This window comes from Balaenoptera borealis, assembly GCF_965194805.1.
Source record: "Balaenoptera borealis genome assembly, chromosome: 16".
Classification (NCBI taxonomy): domain Eukaryota; kingdom Metazoa; phylum Chordata; class Mammalia; order Artiodactyla; family Balaenopteridae; genus Balaenoptera; species Balaenoptera borealis.
This window is the reverse complement of record NC_138872.1, coordinates 21,142,948-21,164,578: the sequence shown is the minus strand read 5'-3', so window position 1 is coordinate 21,164,578 and position 21,631 is coordinate 21,142,948. Positions and strand designations below refer to the sequence as shown.

At 49.3% G+C, this 21,631-nt stretch overlaps 1 protein-coding gene across 1 annotated transcript; it reads left to right on the top strand.

Annotated features, from left to right (window-relative positions):
* The first annotated feature begins 225 nt into the window (after nucleotides 1-225).
* On the top strand, nucleotides 226-19,986 carry FAM83D (family with sequence similarity 83 member D). Its single transcript, XM_082359836.1, has 4 exons — nucleotides 226-753; nucleotides 11,790-11,957; nucleotides 15,909-16,033; nucleotides 18,435-19,986. The coding sequence occupies exons 1-4, from the start codon at nucleotides 277-279 to the stop codon at nucleotides 19,408-19,410; spliced, it is 1,746 nt and encodes a 581-aa protein (XP_082215962.1). The 5' UTR covers nucleotides 226-276; the 3' UTR covers nucleotides 19,411-19,986.
* Nucleotides 19,987-21,631: the final 1,645 nt, after the last annotated feature.

Here is a 21,631-nt window from a genome sequence, read left to right as displayed (position 1 = left end):
TGCGGAGGCGCTGGGTGGGGCAGGGCTGCGGGACGGGGCCGAGCAGGGCTGCGGGCCGGGGCCGGGCCGGGCCGCGGGGCAGCCAATAGCACATCAGGGGGCGGAGTCACAGAGGCGTGCACTGCGTCCGGACACTGCCGTTACAACAAGGCAGCCAATGGGAGAGCCGGGGCGGGGCGGCGCGGCCAATGGCGCGGGCCGGTTAGATTCAAAGGTGCCTATAAAGTGTCCTGTACGCCCATATCGGCCCGAGTCGGCTTGTGTCCGAGCGCCGCCATGGCTCTGCGGTCCAATGGCCTGGACGAGCTACCCGCAGCCTGCCTGTCGCCGTGCGGGCCGCCCAACCCGGCCGAGCTGTACAGCGAGGAGCGGCGCTTGGCGCTCGAGGAGCTGGTGGCGGGCGGCCCCGACGCTTTTGCGGCCTTCCTGCGACGCGAGCGCCTCGGCCGCTTCCTAAACCCCGACGAGGTGTGCGCAATCCTAAGCGCGGCCGAGCGGCCCGGCGAGGAGGGCGCGGCAGCGGGGGCCGAGGACTCCTTCGGCTCGTCGCACGACTGCTCCTCCGGCACCTACTTCCCCGAGCAGTCGGACCTGGAGCCGCCGCTGCTGGAGCTCGGCTGGCCCTCCTTCTATCAGGGCGCCTACCGCGGGGCCACGCGCGTCGAGGCGCACTTCCAGCCCCGCGGCACCGGCGCCCGCGGCCCCTATGGCTGCAAGGACGCGCTGCGCCAGCAGCTCCGCTCGGCGCGAGAGGTGAGCGCCGCGGCCCGGCTCCTCGGGTCACCTCGGTCCCCGGTCGGACGGGACACCCCCTTCAAAAATGGGAAACTGAGGTCTGCTAGGAGCGCGAGCCGGGTGGTCCCGGGGTCCCCGACTCGCCCCACTCTGCGTGTATCCCCTCGGATCCCCGTTCTCCTCCCTGGCCGCTCCTCGTGGCAGGGGAGAGTGGGAGGAGTCTCGGTCCCCAAGAATGCGGATTGTGCCCAAGTTCCAACTCCTAACATTCACATTCCCTGGGAGGGTGATCAGAAATCCTGCTAGTTCCAGCTTTCAGTTAAAACCAGTTGTCAGACTGGCTGTCAGCCAACTCTAGATCTCACTTTCAGGAGCTTCTTAGGAGATGCAATACCTAAGAAGTGCATAACCTAGCGGAAAATTCCTGAAAGCTGTCCCCAGAGACAACTGCGGGGCATTAGGAATCTATCATTGCTAGTCACCTGCACGTGTCTTTTGTTGTAGAAAGCAGATACATACCAGAGTGGCAAAGTGAGCCCCGACCCTTTTCCCTCCTGCCGGCCTGGAGGGGAAGTTGCTCCTTCAGTGAATGGGTGGGGAAGGGAGTTTGCATTTCCATAGGCTGGAAAAAAGAAAATGCAGATACCCCTGCGTTAAGTCATCTCTCTCTTCACAGTGGGTTTTGGTGCAGTTGTCTGACTCTTAGTGTGACAAGGTATTGGGGTGCAGTGGGAGGTTTTGTCTCCCTGCCAGCCAGGATGAGACTGCAGCAGGGTGCTGGGTACTAGGGGTCTGGGAGGAAGAATGCGGCCCAGAAGGTGGGAGGGGCGGGTAGGGTGTGGCAGCAGACACCTTTTTCCAGAGCCATGATCAACTGCCACCTCGCTTGCTGACTGGCAGTGCCCAGCTTCCTGGCTGTCTGCCTGTGCCAGAGACATGGCAGGTAAAGCCCCAGGCCACGGTAAGACTTGGTAGGGCTCGTACCTGAGTGTGTCTGACTGTGGTTATGATATCTGTGCATCAAGGCAGTTGAAGTAGCCAAGAAGGGACAAGCCCTGACTTACCAGTGTTCCTGCGCCGGGTGCTCTTTGCCTGATGGTGGGGTTGCAGTGGGTAGGGGGTACAGTAGGCTAGTGCCTTGCCTTTGTGGGAGTAGCTGTGGGCTCCAGCTGGGCTATTATCAGTCCTGCGGTGCTTTGGGTGTGCTGAGGGTCCTTTTGATGCAACAGACACTTGTGGGTTCAGCGGGAAGATTGAAAAGATGGAAAAAGACACCATTTTAGGATAAGTGTGCATTCCCAACGATCACGTCTACGGGGAGAACTTGGGCACTTGGAACTTGAGAAAAGTAATGAACGGGTCTCCATGAAAGAGAGGAATTGCCCTTGCCTCTTGCTTACATCCAATTTTTAGTGGTAGTGGAGGGGCACTGGAGCTAAGACCAGAGGGAAGACTGTCCATCAACTCACGCCGGCCTTAGAAGGGGCTCAAGGCTGCTGCTCGGACACCTTTGTCTTGCAGGCATTCTGTAATGCATTCCTGGGTAGAACCTCCTGCCTTGCTCTGTGCCCTAGTCCAGCTACACACTTATATGTTCAAGATTCTGTATTTGGAACCTGGGCAGTTTTAACTGAGAAAGGTGGTACGTTACCTTTAAATCTGATGAGTATTTTCAATGTCTCTGCCATATGCCAGATTGCTTGCTTATTCAGAGCCTACTGTGTATTGGACACTGTGCCCCAGGGGCTGGGGCCACAGGTGAAGGACATGATCCTTGCTTGCACTTGAGAGTTGGCAGTCTGCTGGTGGGAAGCAGTGAGGAAGTTGCTGCAGGCTGAAGAAAGAAAGCTTTAGGAGTGATGGTGACCTTGGAGCTGGGTCCAAGAGGATGGGTGGGGCTTGCCGGACCAGAGGATAGGGACCGGCCCGAAAGTGTGAAAACACCTGGCATTTTTGGAGGCAGCCAAGTTCCTCACAGCTGGAGCAGAGAGTATGTGGGGGTTTAATGGTAGGAGAGGAGGCTGAAGGGAAAGACTGACGCCAGACTGTCGAGGGCTTTGCACGCTACTGGAAGGAGCAGTGGGGAGCCATTGAAGGTTTAGAGGGAGGAGAGGAGCTGATCAGATTGGTGTTCCTGAGCAGTAAATCCTGGCGAGAGCAGGAAGGAGGATGGGTTAGAGAGCGGTGAGACTGGTGTTGAGGTGGTTGTAAGGAGGGGCATAGGGATCTACATATGAGAGGAGGCTCTGTGCTAAGGCAGTGCTGGGGCTTAGGCAGGGGAAGAATTTTAGGTAGAATCGACAGGACTTGGTCATCCGATGGACCGGAAGGGTAGTGAGTGAAGGGGCAGGAGAGTAGGCAAGGCCAAGGAGAAGGTATAGGAAGAATTGAGTTTTTTTAGCTTGGGTGAGTGGTGATGCTACGAAATTAGAATACAGGAGAAGAATGAGGCTGAGGGTAGGGATGGGGAGATGAGTGGGATTTGAGACACGCTAAACTTGAGGTCTCAGACACCATCTATCTCTTTTATGTAAAAAAAAAAAAACAAAAAACCAAAAACCCAAAACATAATGCTTTCTCTGCCAGGCACTGTTCCAAGTAACCCTAAGGTAGGTGCGATTATTGGCTCCATTTTGCGGCTGATGAAATTGAGGCATAGAGAAGTTAAGTTGCCCCGAGGTCACACAGCCAGGGAATGACAGAGCCGGGACTCAAACCAAGGCACAGCATCTCTTAACCGCTGTCGGCCACCACGCTCTGCCTTGTGCCATGTGGAGATAAGGAGGCGTCACTGTCCCCAGGTGGACGGAGATCTATGGAGGAGACAGGTGTTAGAGAGCTAATCTGGTGGCTGGTCCAGCGCTGCTGCGCCAGGTAGAGGTGTGGGTTGTGTACACAGGAGTGGCTGTGTCACTCCGAATACATCCTTTGAAGTCCAGTACCTATGACAGCGAGGACTGTGGAGATGTAGGTCTCAGGCTGTTTCCGGATGAGATGAGAAGCCATTCTGCGTCTGTGTTCAGATGGCGAAAGCGCTTGACGGTGTGATTGAGCACTTTTAAAGGGTCAGTTTCTGTGCTAAGCCCTTTACCTGGACTCTCTCAGTTAACCCTCCCCAACCTAAGAGGAGGCCACAATTCAGAGACCAGGCACAGAGACGATAAGTAGCTTCCCCAAGATACGGTTAGTGTGGGACAGAGCTGGGCGTGAGCCCGTCTGCCTGGCCCCTGAGCCCGGGCTCTCGACCACTCACCACTCCGCAGGGTCCCCTGCCATGAGGGAGGGTTGGTGCTTTGGTAGTTTTCAATAAGCTGGGGGGTTTTTAAGGGTTTCTTAAGATTTGAACTTTTAATTTCCATGTTGCATATTGAAGAAAAAGGAAAATGACGATGACAGGACTAGATCTCCCCTTGGCAGGAAGGAGACTGGAGTGGGCAGGGTACAGGCACAAGAAGCCAGGCTCACTTGGTAAATGGTGGTGTCTCATCCTGGCTCTGCGGCCTCAACGGATGGTTCTGGGATGGGTGCTCATCCAGGACTCATGTTGGCTGTTGGAGCCGTTTAGGCTTGTAGGGCCTCTGGCACTGAAGAGTGCTCAGTAGGTACAGCGGAAACCTCTCACGTGCACCTTTGATCATTCAGCAAGTGAGTTTGCCTGCCTGTCTGCTCTGCAAGGACTTGTCCCAGGGCGGGTGGGACCAGGGCTGTGACCATGCCAGTTCTGCCGTTGGCTCAGTTCCTGCGCACCTTTCAAAGCGTGGGTCTGCTGCGCTGAGGGAGGTACAGCACCTGGAAACACACGGTTTATGTACAGCGTGGCTTCTGAATGCAAGCTGACTTGGTGCTCAGTTGAGCGTCACCAAAGCTGGAGGAAGTACTGTTTTGGACTTTTTTTTTTTTTTTTTTTTCCCCTCTGGACTTCTTGAGAGCTGAGATGTTTGCTCTTAGGAGAATTTTGAACTACACAGGATTTCTCCCTCACACACGTACTCTAGAATCTATCCCTGTGCTACTGTATTTGTTGATGAGTCATTCATTTCTTTGTCTCTGTTGCCATGTGAATCAGCGTTGGGCTGGGCTCTGGCCCCCACAAATCGGGTGGGAGTGGAGACCTTGCCTGGAAGTGCTGTGTGCCCTCCCTTGGTGATGTGCCGTTGCCGAGGCTCTTGGGATATTCCTCGTGTCCGGATGGGAGCTCACAGACAAAGCTCACCCTGTTAGGAGGTCCTGCACTCTCCAGAGCCATCGCTCTTAGCAGCCGCCCATTCCCTACGAGCTTTTGTTCCAAAGGGGCACTTTTGCTATGACCTCACCCTAGGGTATCCTTTTGATAACCTGAGCATTTGTAAAAAGCTGTCATCGTGTTGACAAAGAGTTCTGCCTCCTAGGAGGAGTAACAGCTGAGGATTCTGTTGGAGGCCCCGCCGTGTGCGCGTGGATGTATCCAAATTAAGGCCCTCCTGATCTTGCACAGTCCTCCTCTGAGTTGCAATTGAACCTGTGCGGTGTGATCAGTTCCTATTCGGAACCCAGGGCAGGCTTTCTCAACCTCATCACTCTTGACGTTTCGGACAGGATAACGCTCTTTGTTCTGAGGGGTTGTCCTGTGCATTGCAGGATGCTGAGTGTAGTATCCCTGGCCTCCATCCAGTGGATGCCAGAAGCACTGGCCCCGCCAAAAAATAGTCATCACGTTCAAAAATGTCTCCCCTGGGGAGGGGGTCAGGGGAAGAAGGAGTTACTGCTTTAATGGTTAGAGTTTCAGTTGGGGGTGATAAAAAAGTTTTGGAAACAGATAGTGGTGAGGGCTGACGACATTGCAAATGTAATTAAGGCCACTGAATTGTATGCTTAGGAATTGTTAAGATGGCAATATTATATATGTTATATATTTTACAATTTTAAAAAGTGTCCCCAGACATTGCCAGATGTCCTCTGAGGGGCAAAATTGCCCTTGGTTCAGAACCACTGTCCTAGGAAATCTCACCGATGCGTGAGATGCTGCCCGCCAGACTAAGTGTGGCTGCTTTTTAGCCCTTCCTTTTGGTTCTATGTGTCAGGTTAAGGATTTCGGAGTCTTTCGCCATTTCAGTTCTTTCTTCTTTTTAATTGTGGCAAAATATATGTAACAAAATTTAGCACTTTTTTAGAGTGTACAGATCAGTGGATTAAGGACATTCACCATCACCACATGCAACCATCACCACCATCCAGGTCCAGAACTTGTTCATCTTCCCAAGAGGAACCTCTGTTCCCACTGAACAATAACTCCCCATTCCCTCCTCCTCTCAGCCCCCAGCAACCACTGTTCTGTTTTCTGTCTGCCATTTCATTTCTTTATTCTTTTCACCTGGCATCCATTGGGCAGTAGAGAAGCTGCAGAATTATTCTCTGGTTCCTTTATGGATAAAGGATAAGTTCTCTCAGGAAGAAAAGTAGTAGGCCTCCTGGCTTTTTTAAAGTCCGGATGCAAATGATAGAACCTGTGGAGGGGAATCTGGCAATACTCAGCACAATTTCAGTTGTATTTACCCATTGACCTAGCAATTCCATGTCTGTGTATCTGTCCCAAAGATACACTGGCGAAAAATATGAATAGGCAGTGTCGGTGGCGGAATTAGGCCTAAGACTATGACAGCTGCACGTCCAGGTCTAACTCTGTAGCCTGTTCATGTAGCATATCTCCCTCCCAAGGTTTCCTGATTTAGTCAATTCGGAGTTAGTCAGCAAAACCGCCCGCAGAAAGAAGTACCTGCTGTCCTAGGGCACTTCAAGTTGCCTGACGTTTGCTCTGCAAGTTATTTTGTGTTCTTAGTGATCATCCTTTGTGATGGGCTCAATCTCACATACTTTATGGAATACTCTACTGATCCTTCCAGGATTTAGTCTAAGCTTTCAATCATTTGAAGACTGAACGTTAGATTTTTTTGCGATAATGTTTAATCTAACACTTTTTTTTTCTTTTTTGGCTGCACCGTGCAGCATGTGGGATCTTAGTTCCCTGACCAGGGATCGAACCTGTGCCCCCTGCATTGGAAGCACGGAGTCTTAGCCACTGGACTGCCAGGGAAGTCCCAATCTAACACTTTTTAATAGGTAGCTCTGGGGTCAGCTGGGCTGAAATTCCAGCTCCTGCGTTTGCCTAAGTGTGTCACCTCGAACAAGTCACCGAACCTCTGCACGCTTTATTTTTCTTATCAGTAAATTGGAGATAACAATTAATGGGGTTTTCAAATCTCAAGATACCTCTTCAGAACTTCTGGCAAACAGAAAAGATTCCAGTTCTGCGTGAAAAGTAACATAAACAGGGTCTGTGCAGAATACCCCAGGGACTGCTACCCGTAACCACGTGGATCACCGGGTCCCATGGTATAAATCATCAAGGGATGGTTGGGAGTGACTGAGGGAGGTAAAGCTTGAGGTTTTGTCACCTGCGATGATGACATGGGACTTGATGCAGGAGTGGCTGCTGTAGATGTGGCTGGAGAAGAGCAGGAACAGCGTGGGGACTGGCGGCAGACCAGCCATCCAGCCTCCGACCGCTGGGTGTTTCCTCTTTAGGAGTCATGTTAGGACCAACGTGCGCTGAGTTGCAGATGGGCTTTTGACCCTGGATCGGACACTCACAAGCCACCACTTGCAGAGCTTTCCAGCTCTAGGAGAGCGCGTAGGCTCTTTGTAGCATAGGCTGGGACAGGGCAATACCCACCGTGACCAAGTGGGCACTTGATGGGCATGGGATGCCCGCCTGCCCACATGTCTCTCCTTTGTCCATCCCGCAGTATGACTCAGGGAGTGGGAGTGATGACCACTTTCAAGTCCAGGTGCACTTCTAGGGCCCAGCAGCCTGCAGCATGGACGCCAACACCTAGGAGATGTGGCCAGTCCTGCAAAGCAGACACTCAGCTGGCTAGCGAATGAGCCCAGGTCATTGCTCAGTTCAGAGAAGAGTCTGTCCCTTCACAGACTTGAGAAGCCCCAGGTCTAGTTCAGCTGTGCCGGGCTTGGTTGCATGGGGGCGGGGGTGGGGCGGGGCTGAGGGCAGAGAGTAAGGGGGAGCGGGGATGGGGTCTGGAAGGAAGGCGGGCCTTCCTGCTGACTGCTTCCATGCATAGGGCTGTTCTTCCTCCAGAAGTCTTTTAAGGGTCCTGCTCTAGAAAGAGGAGGGGATGTTGGGTGCAGGGGGAGTCAGAGGGAGAAGCATCTCCATCTACCTTCTAAGTACCCCGTGGGCATTCAAACCCAATTATTTTCAACACACAGGAAAGGTTGAAGCTTCAAAACCAAACAATGAAACTAACAGCAAATTAGATACTGACTCACTACCTAACAAAGGTGGTGTTTGCACAATTGTTTTTTTAAATGATAAATCAAAATTCAGTTTGGCAGCTGCCTTATGCTGTGGGCCCCACTCCTGGGGCCCTGCTTCCAGCGACCCTCCAGCCCTCTCTAGCCCGGCCAGCTGGGCCCGCTTCCTCGGCTCTGTCCCAGTGGCACCTGGGTGCATGTCCATCGGCCCCGTCGTGCTCACCTCCTGTCTCTCCTGAGGATGGGGACTGACCCCGGATTGATTTTCTCTCACTTTCTCTTATGAGCTCAACTCTCATTCTCACATGTGTGTATTCAGAACCCCTTTATGAGGTTTTACTGCCACCTCAAAATCAGTTTCAAAACCTCTCCCTCTCTCAAGATAGTTTCTGTTTCTGTTTCCTGTTTGTGTGGACCTGAATCAGCCTCCCTCCACCCCCATCTCTCCTCCCTCAGCCCAGGGAGAACATTGCTTACCTTTCCCACGGGCCCCTTTCCCTTCTCTGTGACCCTCACGGCTTCCCTCCTGGCCCACCGTTGAAACCTCTATCGCTGATTTTTATTCTTTGAGTCTTTAGTCCTCCTAAACATTTGCTGAACCTAAAAAGCTACCTAAGTGCCTGCTGTGTTTCAGGTACTTAGGTATGTGGCCCTATGTTGCAGGAGGGGGGCCATATCTCCAACCAACACTTCCAGCATCAGCTTCTTCTGTCCTGTTGGGTTCATCACTGAACTCATCACTCATCCTAAACCTCCTCCCCTCCGTGGCCTGTATGATCCTGACACCTTGGTTGGCGTCCAAGGCCTTCCATGCTCCTGCACACTCACCTGTCTCTCAGTCACGTCCTGTCGCTCCCTCTCATGCATACTCTGCGTTCCAGCCAGACTGGGACGTACCCCATCATTTCCTACATCTTCCTCTGTCATCATGTGGCTTCCTGCCGGATGCCCTCCCCTTTGCTTCTCCCCTGTCCAAATCGTCCTGATTTGTGATTCAACTCAAAGGCCGTCTCCTCCAGGAATCCTCCTTTGCTCTCCTTTGGTAAACATTTGAGGGCCTGTGTTGGGTCTACGCCTGCAAGAGAGATGCTTTACTGTCTCTCCCTACCCCAAAGTGTTCCCCTGATTTCCTTGCCTGTTACAGTACGTATCATTTTCCTTCCCTGCAGCCCGTGTCCTCTCTTTGTGGGTAAGTCAGGTGCATGTCAAATCCTTTATAGCCATCTTTCTACCTAGCACAGGGTTCAGCCCACAGTAGACTCTGAGGTGCTGGCTGCATTTGAACACCTATTTCATGCCTGAGCCAAGCCCTTTCCATGCTTTGTCTCATTTAATCCTCACAACAGCCCTCTGATGTAGATGCTAAATGATATTATCCGTATCTTCCAGAGGAGGAAACTGAGACTCAGAGAGATTAAGCAACTTGCCCAGAGTCACACAGCGGTAAGCCACAGAGCTGGGATCTGTGCCCACGCCTTTCTGCCTTTTAGCCAGTAAGTTGTTTGGCCTGAATTAGTGGGATAGATACATCTCCAAGTAGGATGTATAAAAATGCATTGGAGGATATAAACTTCTGAAGATGCCACCAATTTAGAAGGAACACTTTTTATTTTCTAAATCACTGTCTCCAGTGGGGTTTAGCTGTACCCTTTGCCAAGAATAGCTCACAGCTGGGGCTTTGGCAACATTGGAGAAAGGGAACCAGAGAGATAAATTGTCTTTCCCAGACTCCCTCACAGCAATGACTTCCTGGGAGCTGGCATTTCTGTGTCCCTCCTCCTGGTGGACAAGACTCTGAGGTGTTAGAGATGGACAGTAAAATCGTCTCTTTGTCTCTGCACTTCTTTTTTAAAATTATTTATTTATTTATTTTGGGGGGCTGCGTTGGGTCTTTGTTGCTGCACACAGGCTTTCTCTAGTTGTGGCGAGCAGGGGCTACTCTTCGTTGCAGTGCGCGGGCTTCTCATTGCAGTGGCTTCTCTTGTGGAGCACGGGCTCTAGGTGCGCGGACCTCAGTAGCTGTGGCATGCGGGTTCGGTAGTTGTGGCTCGCAGTCTCTAGAGCACAGGCTCAGTAGTTGTGGCGCACGGGCCCAGGTGCTCCGCGGCATGTGGGATCTTCCCGGCCCAGGGCTCGAACCCGTGTCCCCTGCACTGGCAGGCGGATTCTTAACCACTGCGCCACCAGGGAAGCCCCTCTGCACTTCTTTGATACCCAAATACTTAAGGGGTAGTGACTCTCGGGTACTGGCCTGAGTCCTCTGGGCCCACAGAGATGAATCAGTCCCGTTGAGGGGCCTCTGCTCTCACAGACCTGTAAGTCAGTCACCTTAACGTTCAGGAAAGGAGTTAATGTGATTGGAAGAGACTCATGTTTTTACTGATGAGGTTCCGAGGAGGGCGGTACATTGCAGCTCCAGCCTGCAGCAGAGCTCCAAACCTTGGCTTCGGGGAGCGGTTTCCTAAGGTGACAGCCCTGGCTCTGACCCGATGCAGGGGCTTGTACGAGACCTGCATGTTTTGGTTCCCCCGCAGACCTGCCAGGAATTAGCTGATGGCCATGCTTTCAAACCTGCAGAGGGTGTGATGAGAGGCTTTGCTGCTGGAGCGGCCTTTCTTTAAGCAGGAAAGCCAGGAGCTGGGAGATGTTTCCCTGCGCTGAACTGTCTGGACGGCTTAAGCTCTGGACCGGTCAAGCGAATCAATGAACAGATACCAGAGGGATCTCTTGTACTGGGCACTTGATGTAGCATAGTCGTTTAATGCTCACGACACATCTGTTTTGCAGCGAAGGAAACAGACTTTTCGAAGCAGCTGTAATCTGCCCAAGGCCACGTGGCTGAGGTGGCCCTTAACTGTAGTGTGTGCTGAGCGGGGAAAATTGATGAGGAGGCACAAATGGAGCCGGGTCGCTGGGGAGCAGAAAGGACTGGTCCAAGGTGCAGGGCAGCACCCTTAGGACATATTTCTGTGCCCTTGTTGCGGGCTTGCGCCGCGGACAGACACCAGAGAACTTCAGAGACCACCTTTTACAGAGGACGGGCTGGCGCTCTGGAAGCCATTTGGTTCGATCCTGACAGGTGGAGGGAGCAGACGTCATGAAGAGGTGATGTGCAGCGACAGGGGCAGGAGGTGGGAGAATCGACTCGCCTGGTTCAATCAGTTTCAAGCCATGAGTTGGTGGTGGATGAGGTGGCCCTTTCTAGATTATAATAGAAAATCACATTACGATCCAAAATCAGACACTAGTCAGACTTGGAGACTGGTCTACCCAGAAGGGGGGCCTCAGAGAGACTCTTAAGTTTTTACATACCTGTTTTACAGACATAGACAACAAGTCACGTGTCTAAAATGATGGTGGGTTAAGCCGCAGAACCTAGACATCTTGCTGGTCTGAGCTGAGCTTGTGAGACGGGGGTTTTAGTAAAGGAAGAGAGTTGAATGGAACAAGTTCATAGGAGGTCAAAGTAGTGGATGAATCTATAGTTTTGAGAAATTTGCAGTGTGGAGGCGAGTGGCTGGGTCAAGTCCAGATTTGTAGCATACAGTGGCCTGAGCGTCTTTGGAGACGGATGAGAGTCCACGGTGAGAGGAAAACTGATACCGCAGAAGGAGAAGGAAGGAAGGGTATTGTAGGACAGGGGTCCTTTCCCAGCTCTGAGACGGGGTCCAGAGTCCGGACAACGAGCTGTAAGGTGGTGTCCTTGTGGGTTGACCGCTGGCTCTTCTCTCTGCCCCGCGCCCTAGGTGATTGCAGTGGTTATGGATGTTTTCACGGACATCGACATCTTCCGAGACCTGCAGGAAATCTGTCGGAAACAGGGAGTTGCTGTCTACATTCTTCTGGACCAGGCTCTGCTCTCTCAGTTTTTGGATATGTGCATGGATATGAAAGTTCATCCTGAAGAGGAAAAGGTTTGTGTTACACTGTTTCTAGTTTCACCACAGTCAGCAAATAATGACTGAGCATCCGTGATCTCCCCATTGGTGGTGGTCTCCCCGTTGTAAGGGAGGGACCTGAGGCCGTGAGAAAAGTTGTTCGCCTGAAGCCTCACAGGAAAGAAAGACAGAGTCAGGTTCAAACCTTGGCCTCTCCCTCACGTCACGATGCCTCTTAATGGGGAGCTTGTCTGTTGATGGCAAGAGGCTGCCTTGGAAGCTGCTGCTTTTTTTTTTTTTTTTTTTAATCAGTCATCAATTTTATACACATCACTTTATACATGTGAAGCTGCTGCTTTTGACTGCAGCACTCGTAGGCTCCAATTTTAACCGTAAGGACCACTGTTTACTGAGTCCTGCTGGGTCCTTGGCGCCGTCCTAGGCTCTTGACAGTGTTACGCAACTTAAATCCTCACAGCAGCCCCATCAGGTGAGCGGCGTTAAGCCTGTGTTTCATATTGGGAAGTGGTGACACCAAGAGCCCAGTGTCTACACCTCGAAAGTAGTGGGATGGAGTTTCCCCATCTGTCGGCCTGCCTGCAGCCCCAGTGTTCTTAAATCACTGTCACATGCTGCCTCTCGTTTCTCATTATTATAAAATTAGACTTATGTCCTTTGCTCTGAGCATGAAAGTAATTTGAGCTTAAGTATTTAAATGTAAGGTTATGTAACTTAGCAAGCTTGTTCTCTTCAGTAGAAAGAGGCAAGAAAAATAGTCATTTATTACCGCATTCACTTTTTCAAAATTAAGCAACTTAAGAGCTTCGGAACAATTCATCAACTTGGTTCATCACCTTAATTCATCAACTTAGTTTCTCACCTATGTGAGTACCTACTCTGAGCTACTCATTGTTCCACGTACTGGAAACAAAGCAGTGAGCAAAGTGAATGAAGAGGTTGGACTTTGGTTCCATAGGCTACCGCGTAGGGGACGTGAACTTTTACCACCTTGTTATTATCAAGCCATTTGGTTTACACAATTTTGACTGTTTAACTTCTCTTGAGAGCTCTTGTTGGTTGTTCTCCCTCAAGAGGAAACAGGATTGGGTTTAATTAGGTAGCTACTAACTTGTCACGAGTGCTTCAAAGCAAATCCATGATGGAGGTAAGGCTTGGAGCTTGGAGACGGAATGAAACAGTCAGCCCTGTGACCTGACAGTCAATTTAAAAATGTGTCAGGTGGACCCAAGGGAAATGCAAGTCTGGCTTGGAAAGCGCATGGTCATCTAACCAGATGTTCAGTCCATGTCTGCTCTGCCGCAGAGCCTGGTGAAGAAATTGAAGGTGTCGATGTTTAATTTCAAGGTGCTCTTGCTGTAATTGAGGCTGTGTGTAAGCAGCAGGAACATCACGGAATCGCCTGGCCATGGCTTTGATCGAGTGACTGGCTCTCATTCATCCACTCGGCAGAAATCTAGGAGTATTTGCTGACTCAGTTGCCTGCTGACTTGGTTGCTGCCTTCGTGGGTGTCTGGATCCTCTAGGAAGGGTCAAAAGGAGATCTGTCTTTCTGGCCTCACCCATGTTCATCACGTCTTAACTTCTTCCTCGGGAAGCGCCTCTTTGCCATGGTGGCTTCTCTCACCAGGGCCTGTGTGTGCTGGTGAACCTGCCCCTCACCAGAAGAAGTGGGGGTGACTTGTTCTGCCCTGGTGCTGCTGCTGGTCCAGAATGTTGGGTGTCCTGCCTGCAGGAGCTTGGTCACACGTTTGTGTGCAGGCACTCAAAAGCACTTTGATTGTAAATCAACTATACTCCAATGTAAAATAAAAATTTTTTAAAATTAAAAAAAAAAAGCGCTTTGACCACAATCACAGAGGCCTACGTAGCATTCAGATAAGTTCCAAAGGAAAAGATGCACAAAACCACACTGAAATCTGCCCACAGTGATATTCTTTATGCTTGTTATTGTATGTTGACCCTTTGCCCTTTGAAGCTCTGCTCAGGGATCGTCCGGGAAGCCCTCCCCTGCCAGCTCCATGTGCACCTCTATGGAAGTTTCTAGGTTTTTTTGTCTGTTTTAATTTTCATTTTGAAATATTTGATTTACAAAGGAGTTAGAAAAATGATATAAGGCATCCCTGAATACTCTTTGCCCAAATTTTCTAAATGTTTACATCTTATAAACCTCAGTATAAATTTCAAAATCAGGAAATAAACTTGATATAGTACTATCCTCTACTCTGTAGACATGATAAATTTCACTCATCATTCCATGAATGCTGGTTTTCTTATCTAGGATCCAATCTGGGACCATATCTTGCATTTAGTTGTCATTTCTCCTTAGCTTCCTCTCATTTGGAGCTGTTCCTCTCTTTCTTTGTCTTTTAGAGTCTTGATGCTTTTGAAGAATACTAGCCAGTTTTCTGTAGAATTTGGGTTTATCTGATGTTTCCCCATGGTTAAATTCATATTACGCATTTTGGTAAGAATATCGCAGAAACAATGTTATGCTATGCCCTAATTTTTTTGTTTTGTCTTCTGTTTTTATTTAGAAGTAATGATAGATTCACAGAAGTTGCAAAGATAGTACATAGAGGTTTCCACGTATCCTTCACCCAGTTTCCCCCAATAGTTACACCTTATGTAACTTACAGCATAATATCAGAACCTGGAAATTGACATGGGTACCATGTGTGTCTATTGTTTTGTGCCATTTTATCACATGTATACATATGTGTACCCACCACTGCCAGCAGAATACAGAGCTGTTCAATCACCACAAAGATCTCCCTCATGCTGCATCTTTATAGTCACATTCACTCCCCTCTCCGTGCCCTCCCCTGCATCTTTCACCCCTGGCAACCACTAATTTGTTCCCCATCTCTGTAATTTTGTCATTTAGAGAATGTTATATAAATGGAATTATACAGTGTGTGACCTTTTGAGCCTGGCTTTTTTTCATGCCCTTGAGATCTGTCCAAATTGTTGTGTGTATCAATAGATTGTTCCTTTTTATTGCTGAACTGTATCATATGGTATGGTTGAACCATAGTTTGTTTAACCATTCACCCATTGAAGGACATTAGGGTAGTTTCCAGTTTTTTACTGTTATGAATAAAGTTGCTATGAATATTTGTGTACAGGTTTTTGTGTAGATGTAGGTTTTCACTTCTTTGGATGTTGTTATGTCTTGCTATAGTGTTTAATCATTACTTTTTAAAAAAATAACTTATTTATTTATGGCTGTGTTGGGTCTTCGTTGCTGCACGCAGGCTTCCTCTAGTTGTGTCGAGCAGGGGCTACTCTTTGTTGTGGTGCACGGGCTTCTCGCTGCGGTGGCTTCTCTTGTTGCAGAGCTCTGGCTCTAGGTGTGCGGGCTTCAGTAGTTGTGGCACGGGGGCTCAGTAGTTGTGGTGCATGGGCTTAGTTGCTCTGCAGCATGTGGGATCTTCCCGGACCAGGGCTCGAACCCGTGTCCCCTGCATTGACAGGCGGATTCTTAACCACTGCGCCACAGGGGAGTCCTGGGCTATTATTTATTAGCAATGCTATTAAACTAAAGAGGAGGAGAAACATCAGATTAGCTTCTTTAAACCCTTGTTAAAATGTTATCTATCACTGGCATGTTTTCTTTGATGATTTTATCCCCCCACATTTTGTTTCAAAGTCATTTCTTGGATTCTATTGTTTAGTGTCTCCAAAAAGTGAATCTTCTAGAGCATGTGTCCACATGAACCGAAGGTCTCAAAAATAAGTATGCATGCATAAAAAAGCATGCAAGAAGATGAACTAAATGTGAAGTAGCATTACTTGAGTCCTGAGAATCATCTGGCTTGTGTGCTGTGGGTGTTGTTACCGAATGGTAACCGTGAACCGCTGATCTGCTAGTAAGCTTGTCTGTTTGGAAATTGTAAACTAAGGCTTCTTTTATCATGTGCTCACTGGATCATTCATTTCTCCTTCTCCCACTTCTCCCACCAATAGCTGATGACAGTTCGGACGATTACAGGAAATATTTACTATGCGAGGTCAGGAACTAAAATTGTTGGGAAGGTTCATGAAAAGTTCACACTGATTGATGGCATTCGTGTGGCTACAGGCTCCTACAGGTGAGTTTCTGACTCGTCCATGCTTATTAATCTGAACTTTTTAGAGGAAGTGTGCTATATAAAGGTAAAAGCTGCTTTTTCCTCTCAGTATGAGCCTCTATGGGCAAGCCTTTTGCTATGTGTGCATCTGTGTGTGTGAGCCTATTAATCAAAGCCTCCTCCTCTGGAAGGTGGTTGGGCTGGGATCCCCTCCCCTGCCTCGTGGTCCACAAACCTAAAGTACAGAGGTTGAAACTTGCCTGGAGACCCAACAGTGAGGGAGTCCTAGATTCAAGGCTCAGCCAGGGCTTCAGTGGATGAATTGGGGCTTAAGAGAGACAGGAACAGTCTCAACTCCTGTTCCTTGGGGCCTTTGACCCCCCTCGTCCCTGCCCACTTGAAGGGAAGGGCAGTTGCAGGCATCAGCCTCAGTGCGGAGGGCACAGCTGAAGCTGCCCCCTTACTTTAATCCTTCACCTTCCTTCAAGCCTTGTGATTTGGTGCTTTAGTCTAGAAAGTACCGATCCATGCTTCTGGCTCCACCTTTGAAGTCTCACGTTGGCACGGCATCTGAGGGTAGAGAGCAGGGAAGTTGAATGGAGGGTGGAGATAAAGGGTGGTAAACACTGATCTCCAGAGGTTAAGATACACCATTTTTACTTAGGTCTCTCTGATGGTGGTGTGTTTTGCCACCTCTGTGTTAGACTCTGATGTTATACGTGAAGTGTGTCTCTACAGTTTAAAAAAGAAAAACGGGGACTTCCCTGGCGGTCCAGTGGTTAAGACTCCGCACTTCCCCAGCAGGGATCATGGGTTTGATCCCTGGTTGGGGAGCTAAGATCCTGCATGCTGCACGGCCCCCCCGCCCCCCAAAAAAAGAAGGATAGAAAAACGTATTTTTGAAGAAGCATGCATCCCTGAGTGATAACTATGTGTCAGCCCTGGGTAAAGGTGGGTGTGCAAAGGCTTGTGCAAGGTGAGGCCAGCAGATCAAGGAACTCTTGGTGTCTTTCTTTTCAAACAGTACTGTCATTGCTTGGAACAAAATTTGAACTCTTCTTGGAGACTTTCTTTCATAAGATGTTTGGAAATAACAGGAGGAAACTAGATTTTCACCCAAAGTAAGATTTATCTGTATTACCCAAACTTAGCTCCAAATGGTTTTTTGGCTGTTCTAAAATATAAAATATAAAAATTACCCCCTACAAATGAAATATGCTACCATTGAGGATGAGGATGAGGATGGCTTCTATTTGTTGAGGACATTTTAAAATCCTGGTGTTAGGTGTCCTGTTTACATGATTTCACTGAGGGTTTCTTTCTTCTCAGGCTCTGAAGGCAGCTGTCAAGGTGAATTTGCATTAGCCTAGGTTCTCGGTTGCAAGAGACAGAGTTGCTACTATGTTTTATGATTTCTTACGTAAAACACCCTACTCCTGATACGAATTTCTATATCAGTGCGGTGACTTCAAGTGCAGAAAGCTAACTCAAACTACTGTATGCAAAACGGAATTTACTGGCTCACATAACTTGAAAGTGTAGAAAGGTACCGTTTGTTTTCAGCTCACCTTGACGTAGGGGCCATGCATTCATCAGAACACTGTCTCCTGGTTCTGCTTTTCTCTAGTTGATCTTTTTGCTCTGTCAGGCTCTCCATTTGCAGGCAAAGATCCAGGCTTCCTCACGTGGCCTTTTAGTAGCTGTTTCTCAAAGAGGGAGACTTTTTCTCTCTGCACTGGTATCAGTCCTGGCAAAATTCCCTGGCTCTCGCTAGCTCACATGCCCACCCTGCATAGGTCCCCGCATCCCAGGGGATAGGATACTCCAGCCGGCCTGGCTCACCTGCCCACCTCTGTTGTGACTGGAGAGGGTGCATACATGAAGCTGTCTGGGCTGGGAGGGGGCAGGGCTCTGTTACCATGGGAAGGAGGAGGTACGCTGGACAGGCAGGGGCGCATGGCCACTTGTCAGCTCTAAACGTGCACTGAGCAACAGTGTCGTTAGAATGACAGCCCTGTCTCCCTTTGTGAAAACGGCAGCGTGGAGGAGGGACCGGGGCCCAGTCCAGGCTCTGCCACTAGCTTCCCCCTCTGACGTCGCTAGGCACCTTCCTCGCTTCTCACAGTAAGGGCGCTGGCCTAAGTGCTTTAGGAACCCTTTCTAGTTTTTAGCAACTCTGAGGCTGAGGAGTGTAAATTTTAGCCTGTTGGTTGAACAGTGGCCTTTTTACTCCTGCGTTAACGCATTCCTAGGTTATGTACTGTGTTAAGGCAACTTGCAGTCACACTACATGGCAGGTGTGCTGTCACCAGAGTTGTGACTTATGTCTCAGGATATCTGGGCTTTATATTCAGGTTGACAATAAGTAAATGAAGATCGCTCATCCTTACCTGCTTCTGTTTGTTTGTTTTTAATCCTCAAGTTTTACGTGGACGGACGGCAAATTAAACAGCAGCAACCTGGTCATTCTGTCCGGCCAAGTGGTTGAACATTTTGACCTGGAGTTCCGAATCCTGTACGCACAGTCAAAGCCCATCAGCTCCAAACTCCTGTCCAGCTTCCGGATCAGCGGTAGGTTTGACCATCTCATCGACCAGAAACCACTGTGCAAGGAGCTCACGTTGGGCAACCTGCTGCGGCTACGGCTGGCCAGGCTCTCGAGCACCCCCAGGAAGGCTGAGCCGGGCTGTGAGGAGGGCCAGGCAGAGGCCGGGCGCGAGGACTCCGAGGCCTCCACCATCAGTGAGGAGGACGGGTTCAGCAGCCGCAGAGACAGGCCGGAGGGCGGGAGGGCGACCGATGCCACCACTCAGACGGAGCCAGGAGAGGAGACGCCCGCTGTGAGCATGAGTGACGTGGGGACACAGGCCAGCATGGCCACGGCGTGCACTGGCACCCAGACTGCAGTTGCTACCAGGGTGGTGAGCTCCCAAACCGCGGTCCAGACCGCGTCAGCCACCACCCAGACTGACATGGACGAGAATGTTCTCTCCTTTCTGGGAACCCAGGCTAAAGAGGGGTCAGCAGTATCAAAGGTGTCTGTGTCGCGATCCTCCAGTTTGAGGTCTTCCGCCTCTCTGTCCTCCCAAGGCTCTGTGGCCAGTTCCACTGACTCCCAGACTTCCCTCAGAGCCAATGATGTCACACCTGGACACCCCAAGTACTGGAGCACCCCCCACTTGGATCTGTGCTCTAGGGACTCATTCAGAAAGTTGAATAAAGAGAGGCAGTTTCACTTTGCCGGAATCAGGTCCCGGCTCAACCACGCGCTGGCCATGCTTTCCAGGAGAACGTTCCTTACTGAAAACTACCTCAGTTTTAATTCTGGAAGTTTTGCCAGATCATCAGCTAATTTGCTGGCTGTTAGAGAAATCACGCTTTATCCCTCCTATCAGTGACTGCTCCACACGTTCAGGGCGCCTGGCTTCACCCAGGCTTGCAGTAGACATCGTCGGAGCTTCCCGCTTTATAGAATGTCTCCTGTCCTAATTGCCTTTCTTTCACCCTGATTTTCTTTGAATTCTGTAAACCATACATTATTTTACATGCTTTATTTTTATTTTGTTCTTATCATGTATAAGCCAGGTCTTGGTTTTATGGTTTAAACACTATGGGTACAGTTCCTTTGCACGATTTTAATACTGATCTCTCTTGAAGAGAATGTTTCAGGGTTCTCAGGTAATTCAGATAAGAGATAAAATATGTGTTGCATTTTTCTAGGTTTGTATGCCCTATTGTTTTTGAGGTTTGGAACGCTAGTTTTCATGATCAAAATCCTGTTTAGGAAAAAACTCAAAACTCTGTTTCTTAAGTGTTTATCTCTTCTTTAGGATATCTGTGTTCTTAGCATTAAACAGATGTAAACAACTCTTGTTTGGTGGTTGCTCATGTCCGTTTTTTTGTTTTTTTCTTCTCTCTGGCACTTTTCTGTTTAACTGTAGGAGTGTGTTACAAGTAAATGCACCTAATATCTATTTGTGCAGTTTTTGTTTGTTTTTTTTTTAAATAGTCTTGGGGTGGAGGAGTAGATGATCCAAATTATAAAAGAGAAAATATCCATTTAAAAGTTAGATGGGGGCGTCCCTGGCGGCGCAGTGTTTAGGAATCCGCCTGCCAATGCAGGGGACGCAGGTTCGAGCCCTGGTCCAGGACGATCCCACATGCTGCGGAGCAACTAAGTCCGTGTGCCACTACTAGTGAGCCTGTGGTCTAGAGCCCGCAAGCCACAGCTTCTGAGCCCACATGCCACAACTACTGAAGCCTGTGCGCCTAGAGCCCGTGCTCCGCAACAAGAGAAACCACGACAATGAGAAGCCCGCGCACCGCGACGAAGAGTAGCCCCCTCTCACCGCAACTAGAGAAAGCCCGTGCACAGCAACGAAGACCCAACACAGCCATAAATTTAAAATAAATAAATAAGAGATGACAGAAAACAAGCGTCAGGGTCATACCTTCCTTAGCGATATGAATATTGATGTCACTAGCTCTATAGTTTGAATGAGGAAACTTGCCAGAAATCGCAGGTTTCTTCATGTGCTCTAGCTTGTCTTTTTCAAAGAAAAAGCTTGAGCTATTTAGACAAGGACCTTAGTTCTGTTCTTCTCTGCCAGAGAAGGAGGCCTCAGTGTTCATTCCTGGGTTCACCCTGATATTAACTGTAGTGGTCCCATGAGCCTAATTTCATCACATGGGTGTATTGACCATGATTTAGCAATCTAATATCCTGGAGTAGGGGCGAAAGAGGGCACTGACAATTATCCCAGATTCCTAGTCCAGTGGCAGGCAATGCGACTGGTTTCTACACCCTGCTAATCAGGATTGGTATGCCTATGGAATCCTGTTTTTGTTTAGTCTCCTTTGTGTGTGCAGATGAAAGGAAGAGAGGTGATGGCTTCCTCCTTCTTCTGATTTGACTGGAGTAGAAGAGATTGTAATAGGGGAGGGTGTTGTCTGCCACATAGACACGTGCTAATGCATCCAGATCCTGAGCCCGCCTGTGGGTTTCCATGTGTGCACCAGGATTCCCTTCCAGTCACCAGGTTATTTGCTGGGTTAGTGCCATAATTTGGACTGGGAAGCAGGCAGGACAACTGGTTCCTGTCTGGTTGTAAACAATTCTGGCCCAAGCCTCAAATAAACATTGTTATTTGAAACCATTTACAGTTTTAGATAATTTCCTATGTGCTATCTGTGACCCTCTCATCAATGCAGTGATTGGACAGCTGTTATTCTCAGTTTTCAGGTGAAGGAACTGAAGCTCAGATTAAGTTGCATATTCAAGGTCACATGATTGGTAAATGGTGACACAAGCATTTACCCACAGGTTTTCAGATTCTGAGTTCAGTGCTCTGTGATGTGACTATTTCTCTACAGGGAGTATGGAGGCATTAGAGGGCGTACCTTTTTTTAAATTAAAAAACTTTTTTTGGCCATGCCACGTGGCTTGTAGGATCTTAGTTCCCCGACTAGGGATTGAACCTGCACCCTCGAAGGTGAAAGCGTGGAGTTGTAACCACTGGACCGCCAGGAGATTCCTGGGTGTACCTTGAGAGATGGCAGTTAATGCAATGGTGAATTGAAAACATTAAAACTTAAGCTCATTAACAAATATAGGTACGT

Coding starts and splice junctions, on each gene's coding strand:
- FAM83D (XM_082359836.1), top strand. CDS start 277: ATGGCTCTGCGGTCCAATGGCCTGGACGAGCTACCCGCAGCCTGCCTG. Junction 11,958..15,908: donor TTCATCCTGAAGAGGAAAAG/GTTTGTGTTACA, acceptor TCCCACCAATAG/CTGATGACAGTTCGGACGAT. Junction 16,034..18,434: donor GTGGCTACAGGCTCCTACAG/GTGAGTTTCTGA, acceptor TTAATCCTCAAG/TTTTACGTGGACGGACGGCA.